The sequence below is a fragment of the Gadus morhua genome, chromosome 3 (genome assembly GCF_902167405.1).
Source record: "Gadus morhua chromosome 3, gadMor3.0, whole genome shotgun sequence".
NCBI lineage: Eukaryota > Metazoa > Chordata > Actinopteri > Gadiformes > Gadidae > Gadus > Gadus morhua.
The window spans coordinates 13,169,747-13,190,394 of NC_044050.1; the positions used below are offsets into that span (position 1 = coordinate 13,169,747).

Below are 20,648 nucleotides of genomic sequence, written 5' to 3' on the forward strand. Positions count from 1 at the left end.
GAAAAACAGGTCTGCCTCTTAACACTAACGATGCATCTGCTCCTGTCGTGTCCCAGGGCACGGCCAGTGGACCAAACCAGTGAAGACAAGTCCACTAGCTTTGCCCCGCTTTCTAGAAGCACCAGACCCCTAATTAGTTTTGACTGACACCCGTGTTTGTTCTACGATGACTTCCAGTGAAAAACACCTTAATAGTGAGCTCATAGGGTTTACACTTGATATAGCTTGCGTAGGGCCGGGTCCGGGCCCCCTATTTGGGACCAATGGTGTACACTATGTAGTGGGACAGTGGACGAGGTCTGCCTTATGAGCTCATAGGGTGTACACCAAGTGGTGGGACAGTGGACGAGGTCTGCCTTATGAGCTCATAGGGTGTACACTATGTAGTGGGACAGTGGACGAGGTCTGCCTTATGAGCTCATAGGGTGTACACCAAGTGGTGGGACAGTGGAGGGGGCGGGCTGACCTCGCTCAGGGCCTTCTTGTCCTGAACCTTGCTGGCCCCCAGGAGCCGCAGGACGTTTTTGGCCCCCTCGGCCACCGCGTGCTCCACCCTGTAGTGGTGACGGAGCTCCTCGATGCGCAGCTCCACTCCGTACATGTCGTTGTTACCTACCGGAAACACACACCGACCGGTCAGGGTCACGCACATATGTCGTGGTAACGGTAACACACAGTCACGGTAACACACACACACACACACACACACACACACACACACACAGACACACACACACACACACACACACAGACACACACACACACACACACACATCAGGTTCACGGTAACACACCAAACACTCGTGCACAAATATAATGGTCACGGTAACACACAATCGCTTACACACACATGTCATTGTCACTACAGGTTAGGGTTACATAGTCTTTAACCTTCGCACACACATAAACTTTATGTTAACAGTGACCAGGTGAGCAACCATATTAAAATCAAATATACAACTCACAAGTTATCCAAGTATATTCCATTCAAATGATAAACCTGAATCTTATAATGCCTCATAATACTGTTTCGCTACATGTTTAGACACATGCAGAGCTGGGATGGGAAAACCATTGAAGGACATATGAGGCAGAGACCCAGCTTAAACAACATAGCATATGAGGAGATGAGAGGGAGGGGGGAGGAGAAGGGTTTAACAGAGGGATGGATTTGTGCAGAAGGAGTAAGATGGAAATGGAAAAGCCTTGGTATGGGAAAGTACCAGAAAATAGTCCCAATAGAGCGCAGTGACCCCCAATAGAATGATGAGATGGTGAGCATTCAGTTAGAGAGAGAGAAAGAGAAAGAGAAAGAGAGAGAGAGAGAGAAAGAGAAAGAGAAAGAGAAAGAGAAAGAGAAAGAGAAAGAGAAAGAGAAAGAGAAAGAGAAAGAGAAAGAGAAAGAGAGAGAGAGAGAGAGAGAGAGAGAGAGAGAGAGAGAGAGAGAGAGAGCAGAGAGCAGAGAGCAGAGAGCAGAGAGCGAGAGAGAGACAGAGATCAGGCAAATGCATGTTGATGCCTAATAAGGTGATGTGTCTGGAGTTCACATCCTGATAAGTGACCCTGCAGGTGGTGGGCCTGGAGAATGTCTCACAAGCATGCACAAACACAAGTTGTGCAGGACCTCAGCGATACTCAGAGTGACTTTCAAACCCAAGAAAACAACACTAAAATACAATGAGGCTTTGGAGCGAGAGGGCATTCGAAGAGAGATAGAACAGAGACAGGAGGAGACATGCAAGACAGAGAGAGAGAGAGAGAGCTAGAGACAGAGGAGATGGAGACAGAGAGACATAGATGGACACAGAGAGGGATAAACGGAACGCTAGCTAGAGAGAGAGAGAGACACACCGATTCAAACGGAGAACAGAGAGCAGTAGAGACTGCGAGAGATAGATGGAGAATGAGAGACCGGCAGAGAGACAAGGTGGCCTCTGCCAACATTCTGCCTCAGACCAAAATAATAACCAGAAGGTATCTGGAGCGATGGGCAAAGTGTACAAACTTATAGAAGAGCCATCCTGGAACGCGGCGTCTTCAAAAGAATTTACGGCTGCTGCCAGTAATAATCCATCTAAAACTACAAAATGTCTTTAAAACATTCCACAGAGGAGAAGCGGCCTCCTTTGAGTGGTCTGTCCAAACAGCCTCCATCTTTCCCCGCTTTTAAAACACACCATTCTTCATCATAACAGTAGTTCTCCTGGCCCCGGATGAATCCAAATCATAAAGAGCCCCACAGGAAAAACTCTATTGTTAGTCTCCATCTTTTATCGCTAATGCCCTTCCAATCTCTCCTGAGAGCTCCCTTCTCCATCCCCCTCTACTTATGCCTCTCACTCCCTCTCTCTCTCTCCCCCTCCTTCTCCCATTTGCGGTTATGCGTTTCTACAAATCACAACCCCCATCCCCTCTCTCTATCCTCTCTCTCTCTGCTGACCATTCACCTCTCTCGTCCTTCATCAAGCCCGTTTTGCTTTCCCAGCAGTGGCCATTAGGGTCCACCATGCACTCCACCAGCCCTATAGGGAGACTCACTCACCTGCTCTGAAAACTGCATTGATCGCTCTCTCAGCACAAACGGCAGTGTAGGGCTCTGCCTGGATACGCCAGGCACGTGTTATGTCTCTGTGTGTGTCACACACGGCAGCGACCCAACTGCCATTGTGACCGTGCGTGAGGGTGACTTTGTGCGCGTGTGTCGGAAGGTGTAGGAGAAGGAGCTGGTCCTTTCATTGTGGATTCATACACTGCTTCTTGTTATTATCTCATCGTTTCCATGAAATGGGATCCGAGACGATTTTAAGAGACTGGGTGTGGTCAGGAATGGAACGGTTGTGATTTGACTCCCTAGTCCCCCCCTAGTCCCCCCCTAGACGGTGCTCACAGCTGTTGATATTAGAGTCAACGGTTCTGGATCCACGTCATTTCAAAACGGACAGGGGTTCCGGCGACCTGCCTCACCTTGCGGGTCGTCGCTGTGCTCGGTGGCCTGCACGGCCTTGCGTATCTGCATGCGGATGATGTCGATCTTGGTCTTGCTGTCCTGCAGCATCTGCTGGGCTGTTTGAAGCATCTTCTTGTCCTGATTGGATGAGACATGAGGAAGCCGGTCACATGACGGACACAGAGAGCCAAACATGAAAGCGAGATGAGGCGTTTAAGAAACCAACTTCAATGTACTGTGTCCTACAGTGTTTTTTCACTTTACGTTGTCTCTATTTAGAATTTATTAGGAATAAATTTGCTCCTAAGGAATATTATGTGTAGGATAAAAGGATGCCATAAGTGGGATATAAACATTAATACATATTGAATAGTGTGCATGTGTTACATGCACCCACATGGTTGCATGCATTTGTCTGATCGATATCAATTATCAAATCGGAGTAATGGATTGCAAGTAACATGTTGGAGCCGTGTGTGTGTGTGCGTGCGTGCGTGTACGTCTTGAACTTTATAAATCCCTTTGGATATTCCTACATATAAGGACGGCCTGTGTCTGATGGATCTCCAGTACCTTGGTGGATCCATTAGCGTAGATGGGGATCATGTTCTCGGCTCCTTGTTTGACCTTGAGCTCTATGTTGAGCTGTCTCTCCAGGGCCGAGATGCGGTCCAGCTGGACGCTGGTCCGGCTCTCGGTGCCCGGCGACTGGGGACACTCGTCTACATAGGGGGAGGAACGGATATGTAGTCAAACAATATAGATCATTTCCCCCCCCACCGCCGCAAATCTCTGACCAATCTTGGCGAATCTTGCCAAAATTGGTCGGGAATCCCTCTTGCTTGTGAATCACACGAGGACAAAGAGTGTTGCTGCAGCTCAACCAAAGTACCTTGGGGTTAATTTTTTTTATCTGCCATTTCACTCTGCAGCACTTGATTGTTTGCAACTGCAGCTTTAATATAGCACTTTTGCAGCCTTCAGTTCTGTGACGGTCAAAGATTAAACTTGGGAGTTCCATTGAGCCGATCCCATTCTGGAGCCACTGCTGCCAACTTCAATATATAAACTCTGCACAGGTGACAAAATGTTGTAGGGTAGTTTGCACCCAAATATCAGGCTCCCCTCACAGTTGGTGCCAAGATTGAAGTTGACAGGCTTTCTAGGCTTGTAGTCATCTCCGGATACTTGACATCCTATTCAACACGAAGGGCTGATGTGCGTAGGAATTGGTGCACAGTGAGAGGAGATTGGAACGCAATCAAGATGATCTAGAATCAGATAGGACCACTCATGACATCAGACCGCAAGCAGGTATGGCTGGTATGGCCAGAAGACCGTCAGAAAATCAAGTCAGAATGGGATGATTTGTGCATCGGAATGGAAATACTGCAGTTCGTTTCCTGGTGGTCCAGACGTACCTTTACTCTCATCTCCTCCCTTCACCACGATGTGAGCATCCAGCTCCTGCAACTGAGCGTGGAGGTCCTCCAGCCGGCGGTTGGAGCTCCTCAGCTGACTGTCCACCTGTACAGGTCAGACCAGGCGATCCGTGGTCAGTATCCCTTATGAGAGTTCTTAATAGGGACATCGTGTTGCATGGGTGTTTGTCTCTACGGAAACCAAGGGATGATGGGATGTGTAGAACATGACGAGAAACATGAGTGAAAAGCATCTGTCGAATTCCATCTGCATAAGAAGGGACTGGAAGATTTCAAGCTCTTTGTATGAAATCCAACAAAATGTCTTAAAAGCCTATGATGCCAGGAAGCATATTTTGGGGTTTATAATCTATGTTACATAACCCCGCTTTGATGTCCGATCAACTTCCTGCCTGCCAGGATGAGGAGTAGCTCGTTAGACTACTAAAGCATATACGATCTAGAAGAACCTTGAATAACTGTATATGTTTTTGTAAGCATGCTAGCCATAATAACTCATTTCATGCAATCCAAACCAGCCTTCATGAAACCAGATTATTCTCATGTTACATTTATTTGAAGAGGTTCATCTGTTAATAATGCACTATTAAGGTAAATCCTTAAAGACAAGAATAAAATGGACTAAAATGCACTCTAAAAAGACAAGACTATAAAGATCTCCAGTCCTACATGACGGATTATAATAATCTAGCTGGCATTAATCTCATTCGGACAGTGTGCTTGTCATTTCATGTTATCAGAGAGACTTGGCTTATTTTGTGGATTTATAAAAGATAGACCTCATCCTCATGACATCCTTTTCTACCGATATAAAACATGCAGTTCAAAGAATATTCCTTTTACAACACTGGTAAACATTGAGCAGGCAAAATGTTTAGCATGCTGCCTGGTCTTATTTAACATCAGCGATTACTCAGCGGTTTTCATCTGAAGGCTTCGAGTGTTTTGGTTAATAGGGCAATTTAACATTACTCAATCACAAGTGGCAAGCGATTTAGACTAAATAGACGTCTTCCATTACAATAAACACCAGAGCTCAAAGCTTTGTGTCTGCGGTGGTTACACTGGAACATGATGGTGTATAAGACCACTTATGAAAAAGATGAGTTAAAAAGTTGAAAGATGGTGTGATCTACGAGAGAGACACAGAGGAACTGTCCTTACGAGGCTTTTTTCAGGATAAAAACAAGTGTTCAGCAAATTAAGAATATGTTGGTGTTTTTGCACTTGTAAATAGTTAAATCGCATTTGTTGCCTACACTCAGACGTGAACTTATTCTTGCATGCGGGTGTTTCTTCATTCATAAAAAAAACTAAACATTCGGGAGTATGCAAATGGTATAGACTCCGTGTGCAGCCCCGCCTTCTCCAGTGAACCAAGAAAGCCTGCGCTTTGACGAACGGGTGATTTTCGATCAAACACTGAACTTCACTATCCCACCAACGTGAACCCACCAACGTGAACCCACTCGTGAACCGCTTGCCGCCATGATTATTGTTTAATGGGAAGGAAGGGTCGCATGGACTATACGTCATGCAGCTAAGGTTGTCTCTGTGCGTGTGCGCATGTCGGCTCATCAGCATCTGTACCGTGGCCTGAGCACACCTCTCCGAAGTGTACTGAGGCCATCCGTTCTCTCTCTCTCTCGAGAACGGATGGAGTGCTCACACTAGCGAAACGATCTAGACTTTAGGGAGCAAACGTACTTGGGCACGGTACAGATGGCCTAGTGGCAGTGCGCCCTAAGAAAACTGATCTTTACATGTTGGTGTATAAGAGCATTGATCTTTGGTGAATAAGAGCACTGATCTTTACATCATGTTGGTGAATAATAGCTAGAGCTCGACTGATTTATCGTCCGATATTGGGCATTTTCCAAACTATCGGTATCGGCATTTATGGCAGATTTTTTTTTTTTTTTTTGGTTGTATATTTTTAAACATTTTATTTATCAGAACTTTAATATATTTTGATGTTCTTTTCTGTTGTGACAATAAAACCGTAAAATAAAGGTTATCTTTTAAACTGCATTACGTTATTATTTTATTGAGGACTCAATGTTAGGGAAATCTGTTATGTTGTGCGTTTCAGGAATTTCGGCCAATATATCGGAATATCAGATTTTTCAATCACCAAATATTTGTATCGTATCGGCCTTAAAAATCCTTTATCGGTTGGGCTCTGATAAGAGCATTGATCTTTACATCTTGTTGGTGTATAAGAGCATTGATCTTTACATCTTGTTGGTGTATAAGAGCATTGATCTTTACATCATGTTGGTGTATAAGAGCACTGACCTATACATCTTGTTGGTGTATAAGAGCACTGAACTCTACATCTTTTTGGTGTGTAAGAGCACTTATCGTTACATCTTGTTGGTGTATTAGGTGATTTTTATAGCATTTTTATCTTTACCACAATGCTCTCAATGTGAGCAGTGTTTATTAGATAGATAGATAGATAGATAGATAGATAGATAGATAGATAGATAGATAGATAGATAGATAGATAGATAGATAGATAGATAGATAGATAGATAAATACTTTAATAATCCCAGAGGGAAATTATTTTTGTCATGAACTCCAGATATACATACACAAATAAATAAATAAATAAATATTAAGAATAAAATATAATATAAAAAATTATAGTAAGTTTCCACTGTCTTCTAAAGTGTATCGTACCGTATTGCACACACTGGCTATAGCAACGGGTCAAAGCGAAACCACACCCTGCTGGGGTGAAGCAGAGCTCATGGTGATTGTGCAAATCATTGATGGATAGAGGTTTTCAATTGCGATTAACCAGACAACCACATTGACGTCATCAGCAAGCAAAACAAACCAAACTTGAATGACGGACTTGCACGACATGTATGGCTGTAATTCGAACATACATGGAAAACACGGGTACTCTTTAATTTTGCACTTGATCTGCCTGGTTTCAGCTAGCTAACAAAGACCAAGATTCAAGATTCCTTGCGTCATCCCATTTTACAGGTATAAGAGGGGGGAAAAATGGGTTTTGGCTTCTCAATAGGGCAGCAATAATCCAAAAAAATAAATAATGCAATAGCTTTTAATACACAAGGCATATGAATCATGGGTACTATATGTATGCAAATGTGCATTGTGTGCATGCTGAGGAGAGTTGGTCCGTGTACAGCTACTTCTGAAAGTGTGTGGGTGGGTGTGTGTGTCACAGGCCATAGTGTCCATTGTCCCTGAACCTGATGGATAAAACCTTCCCGGGAGCGGGCAAGTCCGGGAGGCTGCAATGTCGCTTGCCAGACGGCAGCAGCTGAGACAATCCATGTTCCGGATGGCTGCTCTTTGATAATCCTGCAGGTTTTACTGGCACACTGCATTGCATTTGGCTGTGTGGTTTTGTGGCTGCGTGTGTGACTGTGATCGTGTGCTTGCCTGTCTTGCATCTGCAAATAGACTGGTGTGGTGGCTGCCATTGTCGTCCTAGAAATAAACTGACTTACAGAAGCACCCTGTGGCTTGGCCGGCCCGGCATAATCTATTTATTTAGCTTCAGGACCTTTTATACTTTCGTACTTTAATGGAAGGTATGACTATAGTAAGTTCAAACCGAAAAAAAAACCTGTAAATCTGTCAGAAACTGTTAAATGTGACAATGGGACAATCAAGATTGAAAATAAATAGTAATTCCTACTTATCTTTCTATTATAATTGATTAAGTAATAATACTTTTTGTACAAACAGAAAGGGTAAGCGTGACTTAAAGGACAATTCCGGTTTAAAATGGATTTGGGATATGTTTAGTATGATAACGAGTTGGAACATTCGTTTGGGAGCACAAAAAACGCATATGGACGCATTCTTCAGTTGGCGGTTTTTAGCCGATTCTAACAAAACGCTATAACCTTGGAACAATAGGGGCATGTGTTATGGTTAAAACTAAATCGCTATTTTAAACCACTTAAAAGGCTAGAAGTAGCTCGACACTTCTATGGTAGTATAATAAGGGTCTTAACACATAAAACGAGGCATTGATAACTTTGTAAGTGTACAGATTGTTTATTAAAAAGGACATTTTTACACACAATACAGTAGACGCCAACTTGTTTTTAAGACTCGATAGGTAGATTGACGAACACAGAGATTGTGACATCCGTCAGCAACACGCAAGCTCTGTTTTCGCCAATCTACTTATCAAGTCTTAAAAACAAGATGGCGCTGACGGGAGAACTACTGATGGTATTGTGTGTATAAAATGTCCTTTTTAATAAGCAATCTGTACACTTACAAAGTTATCAATGCCTCTTTTTAAATGCCAAGACCCTTATTATACTACCAAAGAAGTGTCGGGCTACTTTTAGCCTTTTAAGTGGTTCAAAATAGCGATTTAGTTTTTACCATAAAAAATGCCTCCATCGTTCCAAGTTGAAGTATATAGCGTTTTGGTAGAATCGGCTAAAAACAGCCAACTTAAGAATGCGTCTATATGCACTCTTTTGCTCCCAAACGAACATTCCAACTCATTAGCATACTAAACATATCCCAGAACCATTTTACACCGGATTTGTCCTTTAATAGAACGCAGTGGCCTTGGGAAATACAAATATCAATGGCCAAAGCAGTGAAAGCACCAAGTTCGGGTAGTGTCCAGTGTCACTGTTCACACAGACCCGTTCATGGCTCTGTTCTGCAGTGGGAACACGGCACACAGGTCCGTGTCTAGCAATTAGGGAGTGGGTACGGTGCGAACCATGCTCTGCCTTACTACTATGCAGTCGAAAAACAGCAATGCTGAGTAAGTGAGTGAATGATCTATATTGCATGACGGTGAATGAGAGGTCATGCTCTGGGTGTGCTGGAGTCAAGTGTCTTATCAACAATGTATTCGTTTCTATTTTTATATTCGGGGGGGAAAGCCATCATGGAAATGAATAGCAAAGAACTGTATGTGAAATGCAGACACACACACACACACACACACACACACACACACACACACACACACACACACACACACACACACACACACACACACACACACACACACACACACACACACACACACACACACACCTCTATCTATCTATCTATCTATCTATAGAAACCCCTCTTGATCAGCATTGACTACAAATATGTCCAGATTAAGTAAAGCTACCAGCATATGGTAAAGTTACATATTGCAACTTCAAATAAATAATTAAGCATGACCGTCAAGGCAAGTGTATCCAAGATCAGAGGACTTATAGAAGGTTTTTGTATTGAGCCCTTTCACTTGGCTCCATCTAGTCACCAAATCAGGAGCCGCAGCTGTCCGCCATTGTGACACAGTCAATGCATAACAAAAGGTTTCCTGGTCCGAATGGTTCCACACACACACACACACAACCGTGTTACATCCAACATTGGACCTCAACACCAAGGGGGGGGGTCTAACTCGTGGCCAGGCTCACTTGCTGTGCGTTCTTCTTGTCCGTGGTGGCCCTCCGCAGGTTCTCCGCCCCCACCTTGATCTTCAGCTCCTTGCGGATCTCGCTGCGGATCCTCTCCCGCTCCTCGTCCAGACGCTGCTGGATGCTGGACTCAGAGAAGTCTGTGCTCTGGTCCAGACCCAGCTGCTCCAGCACCGAAAGCCCGCCGGGGTCGCTCTGTACCACGGACACAAGGGGAGGTGAGGGAGGTGAGGGAGAGGGAGGGGGGGAGAGAGAGAGAGAGAGAGAGAAGGTTGGAAGGTATAGAAAGGCAGAAGCCGTTAATACGGGGATAGAAATGTCTTTAGAAACTGATTTAGACTTTCATCCAGCTTTAACTAATGACATGGGAGAAATTAAAACACTTCAATGATTAACAGCTCGAAAGATGGTAGAGAGGGGTCCACAGTGTGAGCGTCTCACACACGCGATGAAATCCCAACAGAGCACATCTCCCGTCATCACCGCTCTGTTCTATAACGGACGATTTGCATCGCAGTGACGCACAAATGCAAACCTAAAATGAATGTGGTTCAAGATGTTGTTCGTCATAACCACAGCAAATCGTCCACCATTCGTAGTTCAACTAGCATCATTTCCCGTGGTTGACAAAGCCAGACACAGCAACCACTACTAAAGATATGTGCTTCCACGCCCTCTGCCATCCCAGGCTCAAGGGATGGTGGAGAAAGGGGGGGGGGGGGGGGAGAAAAGAAGGCTGGGAAAGAGAGAGCAAAATAGAGGGGGGGGGGGGGTGGGGGCGACAGAGGAAGTGGGGGAAAACATTGGGAGAGGAGAGGAGGAGAGGAGAGAGCAAGAGAGCGAGAGAGAGATGTCAGGAAGGGCAGCCAGGAAGTGAAAAAGTTTTGGGTCCCTCAGGTTGTTGTTTATATAACCTTAAAAACCTCTATAGTGTCAGGGCTCATTACAATAGCACGTAACGTTCAACCAACCCACTCAACCGAGCAATACGCTATTCAGATATGAAGTCAAAATACAACCGAACAACGTCTAGCTGAAGGTATTTAGAGTGACGTTTATGGAGAAGTCTGGTATCAGACTTCTCCATAGTCCAACTCCACATAACTTGTTTTCCTTTCTCAAGCCTCGGATTCCACGAACAACTCCCAGTCGTGATTCATTAGGGATAGATTCTACAATTGGGTATCACAATGAGCCGTGTTTTTTCTCCCTATCATGATGATACAATACCATTCAAAGTGATTAGCGATATATCCCGTTGCTGTCCATCCCTACTTTCAGTTGACTGGGCCACACAACCCCACAAACTCAAATCAACACATTGGCAGCGCAGTAGGCGAGATGGCACTGCGTTCAGGGGTATCCGACAGGTCAGCGTGTCATACCCATGTAACCTCTCAACAAACAAACACAAACAAGTACAATAGTTCACCTCTGAGCTGCCCTCGTTATCCTCATCGCCATGCCAACACATAGTTCCAAAGTTGAGATGCCAAGTGAAAAGACTGAGGAAAAAACGTCAAAAACCCTGAAACATACTCCAGCAATGCGTGCACTGAAATCCACCCAGACAGGAAAATGTGGCATAGAAGGGGAGGTGAAGAGGGAGACAGAGATACAGAAAGAGAGAGAGAGAGAATCAGAGTTAAGTGAGGGAACGCCTTCTGAAGAGGATATCCGTCCCAACACCAAGCAGTTCAGGCCTTTCCTGTTTCCTCTACGGGTCCACTGTCAGACGAGCGAGAAACGCGCGAGAGAGCTTTAAGGATGGAGAGTGAGAGAGCGAGCGAGAGAGCGAGCGTTCAAGAGTCAAGACTAACAAAGAAGTTGCATAAATCATGCATTAATCGAGCTGTCATCCATATTTTAACATTAACCCATGTTTTAAATCAATGTCTTCTGCTCCTGAAACTGGATTTGAACCCGTTTGTAGTCCTTTCTCCTGCTGGCTCTTTGCAGTTAGAGTCATTTTGGCAGGAAGTTATTTGTGTTAGGATTCCGCCTCTTCTTTGGAGTTTATGCATACATTTGGGTCAGGGGTATCCCTGTGGGAGGAAGCCGATCTGGAAGGATATGTTTTCTATGTACTGGAAGGAAGCCAGGGAGTAGTAGTGGGAGGGGCCTCAGCCTTCTGCTCGACCATTCACTTCCTCCAGGAACCTGCCCTCTGGGACCCCATTGGCTACCAGCCTGCCAAAGCCCACTCTTTAAAATGTACCACTGTTAAATAACGCACCCTGTTAAATAACGCATTGAACATGTTGACAAAATTATTTTGGATCCAGGCAGCACATCTTAACATAAATGTATCCCCTTGTAAATAAATATCACTTCCTGTTCATGAAGGGTCATCGAGACATGACTTCAATGAACAAGAGACATGACTTCAAAGATCAATGGAGATAAGATCTCCTCAGAATTACGTGTACAAGGTTACACCTTATCCATCTTGGAGAAGGTATGCAAAAGTACAAAAACGTGAGTCTCACTCCTCAAGAAAAGTACCCGAATGAACCATGAATTATAATCCATGGAACAGGACATGTATACTTTCATCATATCATTTGCCACTATCTATCAAAATGGCTCAATAGTTAACCATCACTTTCGGGAGAATCCTTCACTCCAGATGTCCGCATGCCCGTTTAATTCAACCGTGTATTCTCCGAGTAAATTCATGCACCGAACCGTGACGTCCGTACCGAGTCGGTTCAATACGAATACATGTATTGTGACACCCCTAGCAGAATGTAGATAGCAACACAGTTCCTCCCCTCTCCAATGCTCCGACCACTTCTCTAGTTTAATGTGTGCGTCTGCATTCTGCACAGCAACCCAGTAGCTGAATCAGGCCCAACACTGCTTGGCCAAATCGAGGCAACCAAACCCTTAAAGCGCCAGGGTTGCACTCTAGCAACTGTTGCTATTCAGGTCCCATTTCGCGGAGAATCCCAGGGCTGCGAAACAGGTTGTGGAGATTCTGAATCACTGACTGAAATCACTCGAGGGAGTGAAGCAGAGGCCTTATTCCAGTAATACAAGGCATTTGGCAGCAGAAGATAAGTAAAACAAGAGATAGAAGAGATGTAATCTGATCCTTCGGAAGGCTCCAACAGTCCTATTATTTGTATTAGTTGGAGGGCTATGCACCTCCACCACTGGATACCAACTAACAACTGTTTGTCATATCTGGTTTCTGTTTAAGAGGAAATTAGTTCAAAAGGCAGATCCATTTTCCATTTCCCTAAACCCTCTTCAACACAGACATAGCCGTTGTTTTCTACAAAACCTTTTACTCTGGCCTATTATTTATTTAACGCAGAACATAATAAAGCAAGGGTTCACCCTCTCATCTGGAAAATAAGTGTAACTAGAATTGGCCCACGCCTTAACCAAGTGTTTTGTGCCACCAATAGTGGCACAAAACAAGAGCAGATAGCAGCTACAGACACAGACAAGGCAAGTCAATCCATATTTCCAGCGACACCTTAGATTATATTTGAAATCAAAATAAACCAAGTTCAATAAGATCAAACTCATGACATATTAGATTAGGGATATCTTTAAGTGTCCCCAAGACAGAACACTCTCAAAATACACCAGAGCAATGTAATAGTCTTGGTGTGCCACCACAGCCTAAGCTTGACCACTTCTGTAAAAAAGAAAAAGAAAGTTCAGCATTTTTCAAAATAGTGTTGTGTTGACCCGGCATGACTGAGCACAACTGAGGATACCAGGCCAGCCACATATTCCTACAAATCGGTCACATGATCACACATGACGTATCATAGAATTAAATCCAACCGAACTGTGCCACCAACTTCCTGTTTACACATCACTCGCCGCTTCTCAAACTAGGCCAAGAGGTAAAGTTCAGTCTACACACTTCATCATCAACATACTTTTATACATTTGCATTAATGCAAGTATTCAAAGCATTTCAATGATGAAAGACTGACAGACAATAAATGCATGAAAGGGAAATTCTAACCGATGATGTCTACGAATTGTTTGTGTAAGGATTTTGAGGCTGGGAAAGATTTTAGACGTGTTGAACAAAACCTCAATTTACGGTAGACATCGACCAAGCTTTTCTCAAACCATGGGACGTAAAGCAGCAGCTACTCGGCTGAGAAGACTAAACTTTGTTGACCAAAATATTGCTGTATTGAATGATTGATTGCTTTAACCTGCCCTACAAGTATGTTGATATGGGCGCCAAACACTCATCGACCAATCAGACCATGGAATTGCAATCAAAATCACCTCGCCTCATACACAATCACTGATTGAAAACCCACTTTTTTTTTTAACATTAATGTTATTTGGCAATTCAAGTTCTGCATATTCCAGTTTATTTATGAAGGCTGACTGTGGAGTCCTACCGGGACCTTGCATGAAGAAGTTTTGGGAAGGAAAAAATCTGAATATTCCATCGCAATACACAAAACGATAGCATCATCAGGGCCCTGCCGATCAGTTTCCCCAACTCAAAGTCAACTAAATATGCACACAAAGGAAATGGCATGATAAATATTTACACAATAAATCATCGATGCACGAGAGCAATGAACCAAGATTATGATCTGCAGCGCTAAAGTAAGATTGTCTGCCAATAATAATGAGAGGACTGCCAACTCAAGGCCGAACGCGTGCGTGTGTGTGTACGAGAGAGACGGACAGGACTCAAGGGAGACAAACGGAGTGAAAAAATATAAAAAAGAGGAATAACATTAAATCAAGCTTAAAATCCATACAGGAAAGAGGAAAAAAAAAAAAAATAAACAGGATTTTGTTGATGGTCACCAACAGGGCAGAGTGACCTTGCACCCGCCCCCAAATCACTGGAGCCGAGGCTGACCTCCCTCCTTCTTTAGGGCCCCTCCGCACTGGCCCTATGTTATTTTCTTGTCCCTTGCCTTCCTTCCCTCTTCATCTCCTTGCACCTAACTGTTAATGTACAACGAAATACAGGGTTGACATAAAATCCTAACATTAAGAGTTCGCCGTTGCTGGCCTCACTGCGTGCTATGGCACAGCTCTGATGAAATAAAATGATTATAATAAATCCTTTATCCATATCATGCAGCCCTACTATATTTGTAATCTAACTATACAGAAACCAACCCCCATTCTCATTTTGTAATTATTATAATGAGTGGATGCAGCAGACCAGAGAGCAGCTGGAAGATCTGCACAGCATCCACTCACACACACACACACACACACGGACAGTCGGTTCTGACACCGCCGACAATCAAATACAAAGCAGGCCTCTGGAAGAGGAGGAGGAGGGTTCTTCATGTGATGGTGAAACGGCAGCAGAATCCTAACCCCTGCGGGTAAAATAAACACAGCTAAAAACTGTTGTTTTGCAGTGGGGTTTGGATTTTGGTGTTGGAGCTTAACAGGTTATTCTGAGATTTATTTCCATTGTTTTCGACAGTGTGTTTGACATTACTGCGGGACAAAATAGTAGAAGAAATGGAAGTTTATCCTATTGACCTCAAATACCGGCCTAATACAACATAACAGCTATGATGAGTATCGTATTTAGATTATCTGCAACATTATCTGAATTAGTGAATTTTTTAACGCGTTTTTGAAAAGATACGACTGTATATGGATTTCAAAGAGGTGAGTTCAAAACAAATGAATTCAGATGTCGTTGATTTCAAACTTTACTATTTCAATGTTATAAATTACAACTAAAAAGGTAATCATTGCTGGAAGGATTAACCAATCCTAAAAAATAATACAGATAGAAATATAAATTGGGGGAGGAGGGACTGGATGATCAGGGAGAGACATGATCAACGAACAAACATTCTGGGGTGGGAATGTCAACAGAGGAGAGGCGGGCTGGGCTCGGCGGACTGTTTGCCTGCCACTAATAAACCAGACGTAGTTTGTCTGAACAGGTAGAGCGGAGGAGCACAGAGGACGAGGGAGAAGAACATAGGACAGCTAGAAAGACGAGACGAAAACATGAGGGAGGTAACAAAATTGATGGATTTGGCAGTTAAAAAGATTAATTATCCAGTTTCAGAGTCCAGAAAACCTCACCAAAATACTAATTCCCCTAGGCTCTGCGGCTCTCTCACCACGTACATCAAGCCTCACACTCCTTTCACTTCAAAGTACCCAAGTTTCACCTCTGGGCCATCAGAGTTCTCTTCTATACGACACCCTACGACGACAACCTTTCCCAGAACCGCTGGGGCCAGATAACACAATCCGAGCCCGCCAACCAGGCTGGATCCGTCACTCAGTGCGGCCCGGCCTCTGGTGAAGACGAGGAGACAACCTGTGGTTCGTCTGTGGCCCCCCTGCCTGGCACAGGAGGCCCCCCACCCCCCCCCTGCTGCAAAGCAGTCTGTCGTTCAATGCCTGTCACTACCAACACATGCCTCGTCGTCACAGTGTGGGCCCGACAGCTGCCAATCACGTCTGTTCCCTGCTCTTTAAAGAGTCTGCGAGAAGCCCGCCACCTGTCAATTAGCCCAAGGGCGGTAACCCATGGCGACGGGCCCATTCCCGGTGGGCGGAGTGCGAGCAAATGTATTAAATTGTAGAAAGTGATACAGATTTTTAAAGTGGACTTTTAGAATGGAGTGGAATAGAGAAGGGATCACAAGGTTGAGAGGCATGTGTCCACAACCACGCTGGTGGTGGACACAGGTGACATGACCTCTGCACTTATTCATAAGGGAGTAGTGGAACAAGTGTATGACTTCAAACGGTTTAGTTATTAACGTTGCGAATATTCATAGTGAGATCGTGTGGGAATACCCATATCACTGGCGAACGTTGCTAACTCTTTGGGCAGTTGGATAAGTTAGCTAGCAAGTTAGAGTTGGTGGCTGTCATGGGAAATATGTTTTGAGTGCATGTAGGCCTACCTTGTTTTGGATCAGGATGTGTTACATGATTGGCGGGGCTAATTTGAATATTAGCTTGCTGAAGTTCAAGGCAGTGATTAAGGCTCACCATTTTATGAAAGGTTGTCTTAATCTTAGGTAATTAAAGCTTGCGTCTTGACAGTGTTTTCCAAGTGCATAATTGGCTCCACATTACATCACTCTCTAAACGTCTTCCAAGTGAGCTCTCCCTTTTTCCTCCTGTTAACAAGGACATGCACTGCAACAGTTTCAAATATAACACATTTTAAGGAATATAAACCTGAAAGTATTTTGGGGAAATAATGGATTGCGTCTGTATCTTTAGCAGGAACAGCAGCCACCCAACAGGTAATAGAAAGGGAGCAGGGACTGCATGTAGAATGTCCGGGGCTAAGAATTATAGAATGAATCAATAATGTACAAGAGGACAGGGTATATTGCCCTCATACCATTGTTGAATTGTTTTGCTGATAAGAGTGAACATGTTTGAATCCATTAAAGTATACTAATAATAAAACATGAAGGATGATTCCCTTTTTGTATTGAGGGATCTCCTCTAAAATAAATCCTTGCACGTCAGTTCTGTTGGTCTGTGTGTTTAGTTCTCCCCCTCTACAACTAGCTTGGCATACACAATCTATTTGTTGCGGCCCCACTACATAACCCTAGACGTAGTGAGTAAGACCTTTGTAAGACAATAGATAGACCCCTAAGGATTACGTGTCAAGTACGGTATAACGTGTGCTTCAATGAATGCACCGGGCTTGCTGAACACTGCTCATACCTTTCTTTAGTAAAGAGTAATGTGCCAAAAAGGAAGCTAACCAGGCCCCTGAAGCAGGTGCACTACCTTATGCATTAAGAAAATATGTTATATAAAATGGATTATATCCCAATTAAATGTGAGAAGGTGTGCTTTACAATAAATAAATAATTCTTCATTTGTTTGAATGTGCTTCCGTTTATCTGCTTAACTATTGTGTTAATATCCATCTGCTGTTTGATTAACAGAAGGTACTTTATGAGCCTGAGCAGCCAATTTTCCCTTTCGGTAGTTTCATTGTTAATGTCGGCTGACGCCAGCCACGTCTTTGAAGAAGGCTGCTAAGAATAGGTCTGTAGAGCTTATGCTCACTGATCCCAGGTAGGTCCAAGGTTTACAGTGGCTTGAACTGATTGCAGTGGGAGGACTCAGATCAGTAACACAGGTGGACTCCAGTGTAAACCGTCATGTTCAGCAGAGAGTGCAGGTCCACCCCATGTCACCAACATACACACACACACAAGTCTGACTCATGTTCAGAATCATCTGCAGGCATTCCTGAGATGCCTAAGTTGTGAGGAGATATGGAAGGAGAAGGGAAAGGGAGAGAAAAGAAAAGACAGAAGAGCCTAGAGAGTTCCTCGTCTGCATCGAGTCTAATCCAATCTCTTTTGGCTTTCAACTGTAGAATATCAACCAGATAAACCGGATTTTCCAACGTTCCTTCAGTCCTTAAATGGAAAACTCCTGTCTTGGGCATTTCCTGTACTAGCATAACTAATGTACAAGATGTGGAGCTGAACTGTGTTCATTCAACAACGTTTTTCATTGATACACTTTTTCATGATAAATGTTGCCTTGTATTGGATTACGTTTTCTCACAGAGGACTCACAGGGAACCCTCCATAACAATGACTAATAACTGGAAAGTCTCTGTTCAGACTGGGGGAGAAGCAGTCAAGCACTTGAGGGAGTTCCGTGTTTGACTGAAAGCACCATGTGCAGAGGATCGAGTGGGAGGTGTTGTATTCTTTGAAAAAAAAAAGAAAGAAATAGTGTACTGCAGAGATATCAGAGGAATGCTCCACATTAAATCAGAGCTTTCAATTTTTGCAGCTCACAGTTATGTCAGGTACAGAACTCTGCACAGAATCCTGGGAACACAAGTTGAAAGGTCCAAGTTAACTGTTATTTACCAAGGTTTAGGTCACTAAACATGTTGGGGGGGGGGGGGGGTTCATATGCAATGGTAACACTAGGGGAATTGAGCTCCATGAGGAGTTTGTGGGAAGATATTCTAAGTGTTATTCATCAACATCTCACCAGCACCACAACAGCCACCGAAACAACGTGTTTTGGCGTATCTCACGGCCATGATGAATGAGAGTTAAGGAAAAAATTTAGATTAACGAATATTCACAAGTGTGGATAAAACTGTTGCAAAGGCACAAGTAGTGCAGTTTGAAACATGCGTCGAGTCCGCAGGATTTATACAGGACCTGTTTGTTTTTGGATTCAACTTATGAGAGTGCCAAGTGGAACATCCGGTCTGGTATTCAACCGTCCCAACAGAGAACGCCTTTGTTTAACTCATCCATTGGTGGCAATAATGGAAAGCCTTAAGCATCACAAGACCCTTGTGCTGCAAGCAGTTCACTTGGCTTCACTTATTCCCTTGTGCGCGTCTTTCTGTTGCAGCTGAAACATATAGGCCTATTTGAACGCGTTAAATGTCTCCCATCAAGCGGGCCGAACGGGCGATGAAAACTGATGTAACGTCGTGCTAGTCTTTATGGGAGTAACCGTGTGTTTGTGCGTGTGTGTGTGTGTATGTGCGTGATGCCTTGGGTTAGTGTTGTGTAAAATTAACAATCTTATAATGGCAACAGCAACCAAAAAAAATAAAAAAAGAGTGGGCTACTAATTGATAAAAAAAACATATCAATTCACAAAATATTTGAATAACGATAATTTGGAATCTATTTGAATGCCCCAAAGCAGGGGACAAAACAGATTGGATGTTTTATGCTCATTTGCAGCAAATTGACGCCAGTGGTCCGCAAACGTCATAATATATTCATTGTTTCCAAGTGACTATTGGATAATAAGGCTTATAAAGTGGTAAATGATGAAATTGTGTATTAGCTTATGGTAACGCTATAATACACTATAAGTCAACCTGATCAAGCAAAGATGACGGTCCTAGATCCATATGAAGCAAAGTGACGCAACCCACACATAATCGTATTTTCACATGTGTTGTGAAAGCCACCACAGGCTTGCGTCGTCATGCACGCCATCGTGTGAATCCATGGTGAGTCAGTAGCAACGGACTAATATCACAGGACTCAAAACACGTGGGACAATGAGTGTGTTTGTGTGCAAGTGTGTGTTTCGGTTCTTATTATAAAAGTGTGTTAATGTGTTGGAGGTTTTACAGTCAATAGTCATGCAGGGGCTGGATGGGTTGGTGGGGCCATTTGAAGGATAATTTCAACTGCCAAACAAGCTACTAGAACAACGTATAGACGGCAGAGGGGACTCACTTTAACCCCATAGCGTTCAACGAGGATGTGTCATCGACCTGACTGATTTCAATTTAAAGAATTCAACATGGACAACTATTTGAAACCGCTTCTTGGCTTGCATGTTGTCGACAATATTATAGAATATCTTGGTAGACCACCCGACTGCACTGTGGAGCGCTGGAAAGGCTCGCCTGATAAATAAAAAGAAGAGTAGCTTGAAATATCTTAATCCGGTGCAATATGGCTATGCTGACTTTTAGGATGTTAAAAAACGATAATACAAATCTAAGCACTGTGTATTTAGGCCAAGTGTCTGTATTCCAGATTTACATAGCCTGATGCTGGGTAAGGAGATCTGCACTTGTCCTAGTCACATGGGGGAGAGAGAGGATTGGCTTCCTGGTAAATAAAGTACTAGACGTGTGTGTGTGTGTGTGTGTGTGTGTGTGTGTGTGTGTGTGTGTGTGTGTGTGTGTGTGTGTGTGTGTGTGTGTGTGTGTGTGTGTGTGTGTGTGTGTGTGTGTCTTTTTGATCACATTATGCCGCTTGGTGTTTCGGGTAATGGAAAGCGGTAGGAATTGATTGAATAACAGCGGCTTAATGCAGGCTATAGTGAATTTGAGTGAT

General features: G+C 43.7%; 1 protein-coding gene across 3 annotated transcripts in view; it reads right to left on the reverse strand.

Moving 5' to 3' along the window:
* The window catches only part of pkn1a (protein kinase N1a), a 48,917-nt gene that overhangs the window by 19,368 nt on the left and 8,901 nt on the right, over positions 1-20,648 (reverse strand). For 2 of the 3 annotated variants that reach the window (XR_003976135.1, XM_030351299.1), the window contains exons 1-6: positions 11,261-11,431; positions 9,829-10,023; positions 4,369-4,474; positions 3,521-3,669; positions 2,965-3,085; positions 467-612 (exon numbers count right to left, since the gene is read on the reverse strand). Coding sequence is in view for 2 of the 3 variants with exons in the window: in XM_030351299.1 (XP_030207159.1) it covers positions 467-612; positions 2,965-3,085; positions 3,521-3,669; positions 4,369-4,474; positions 9,829-10,023; positions 11,261-11,302 (759 nt within the window). In the remaining variant the exon portion in view is untranslated. Of the gene's footprint in view, positions 1-466; positions 613-2,964; positions 3,086-3,520; positions 3,670-4,368; positions 4,475-9,828; positions 10,024-11,260; positions 11,432-20,648 lie in introns of those variants that run through there. The other variant, XM_030351300.1, reaches the window with a different exon arrangement.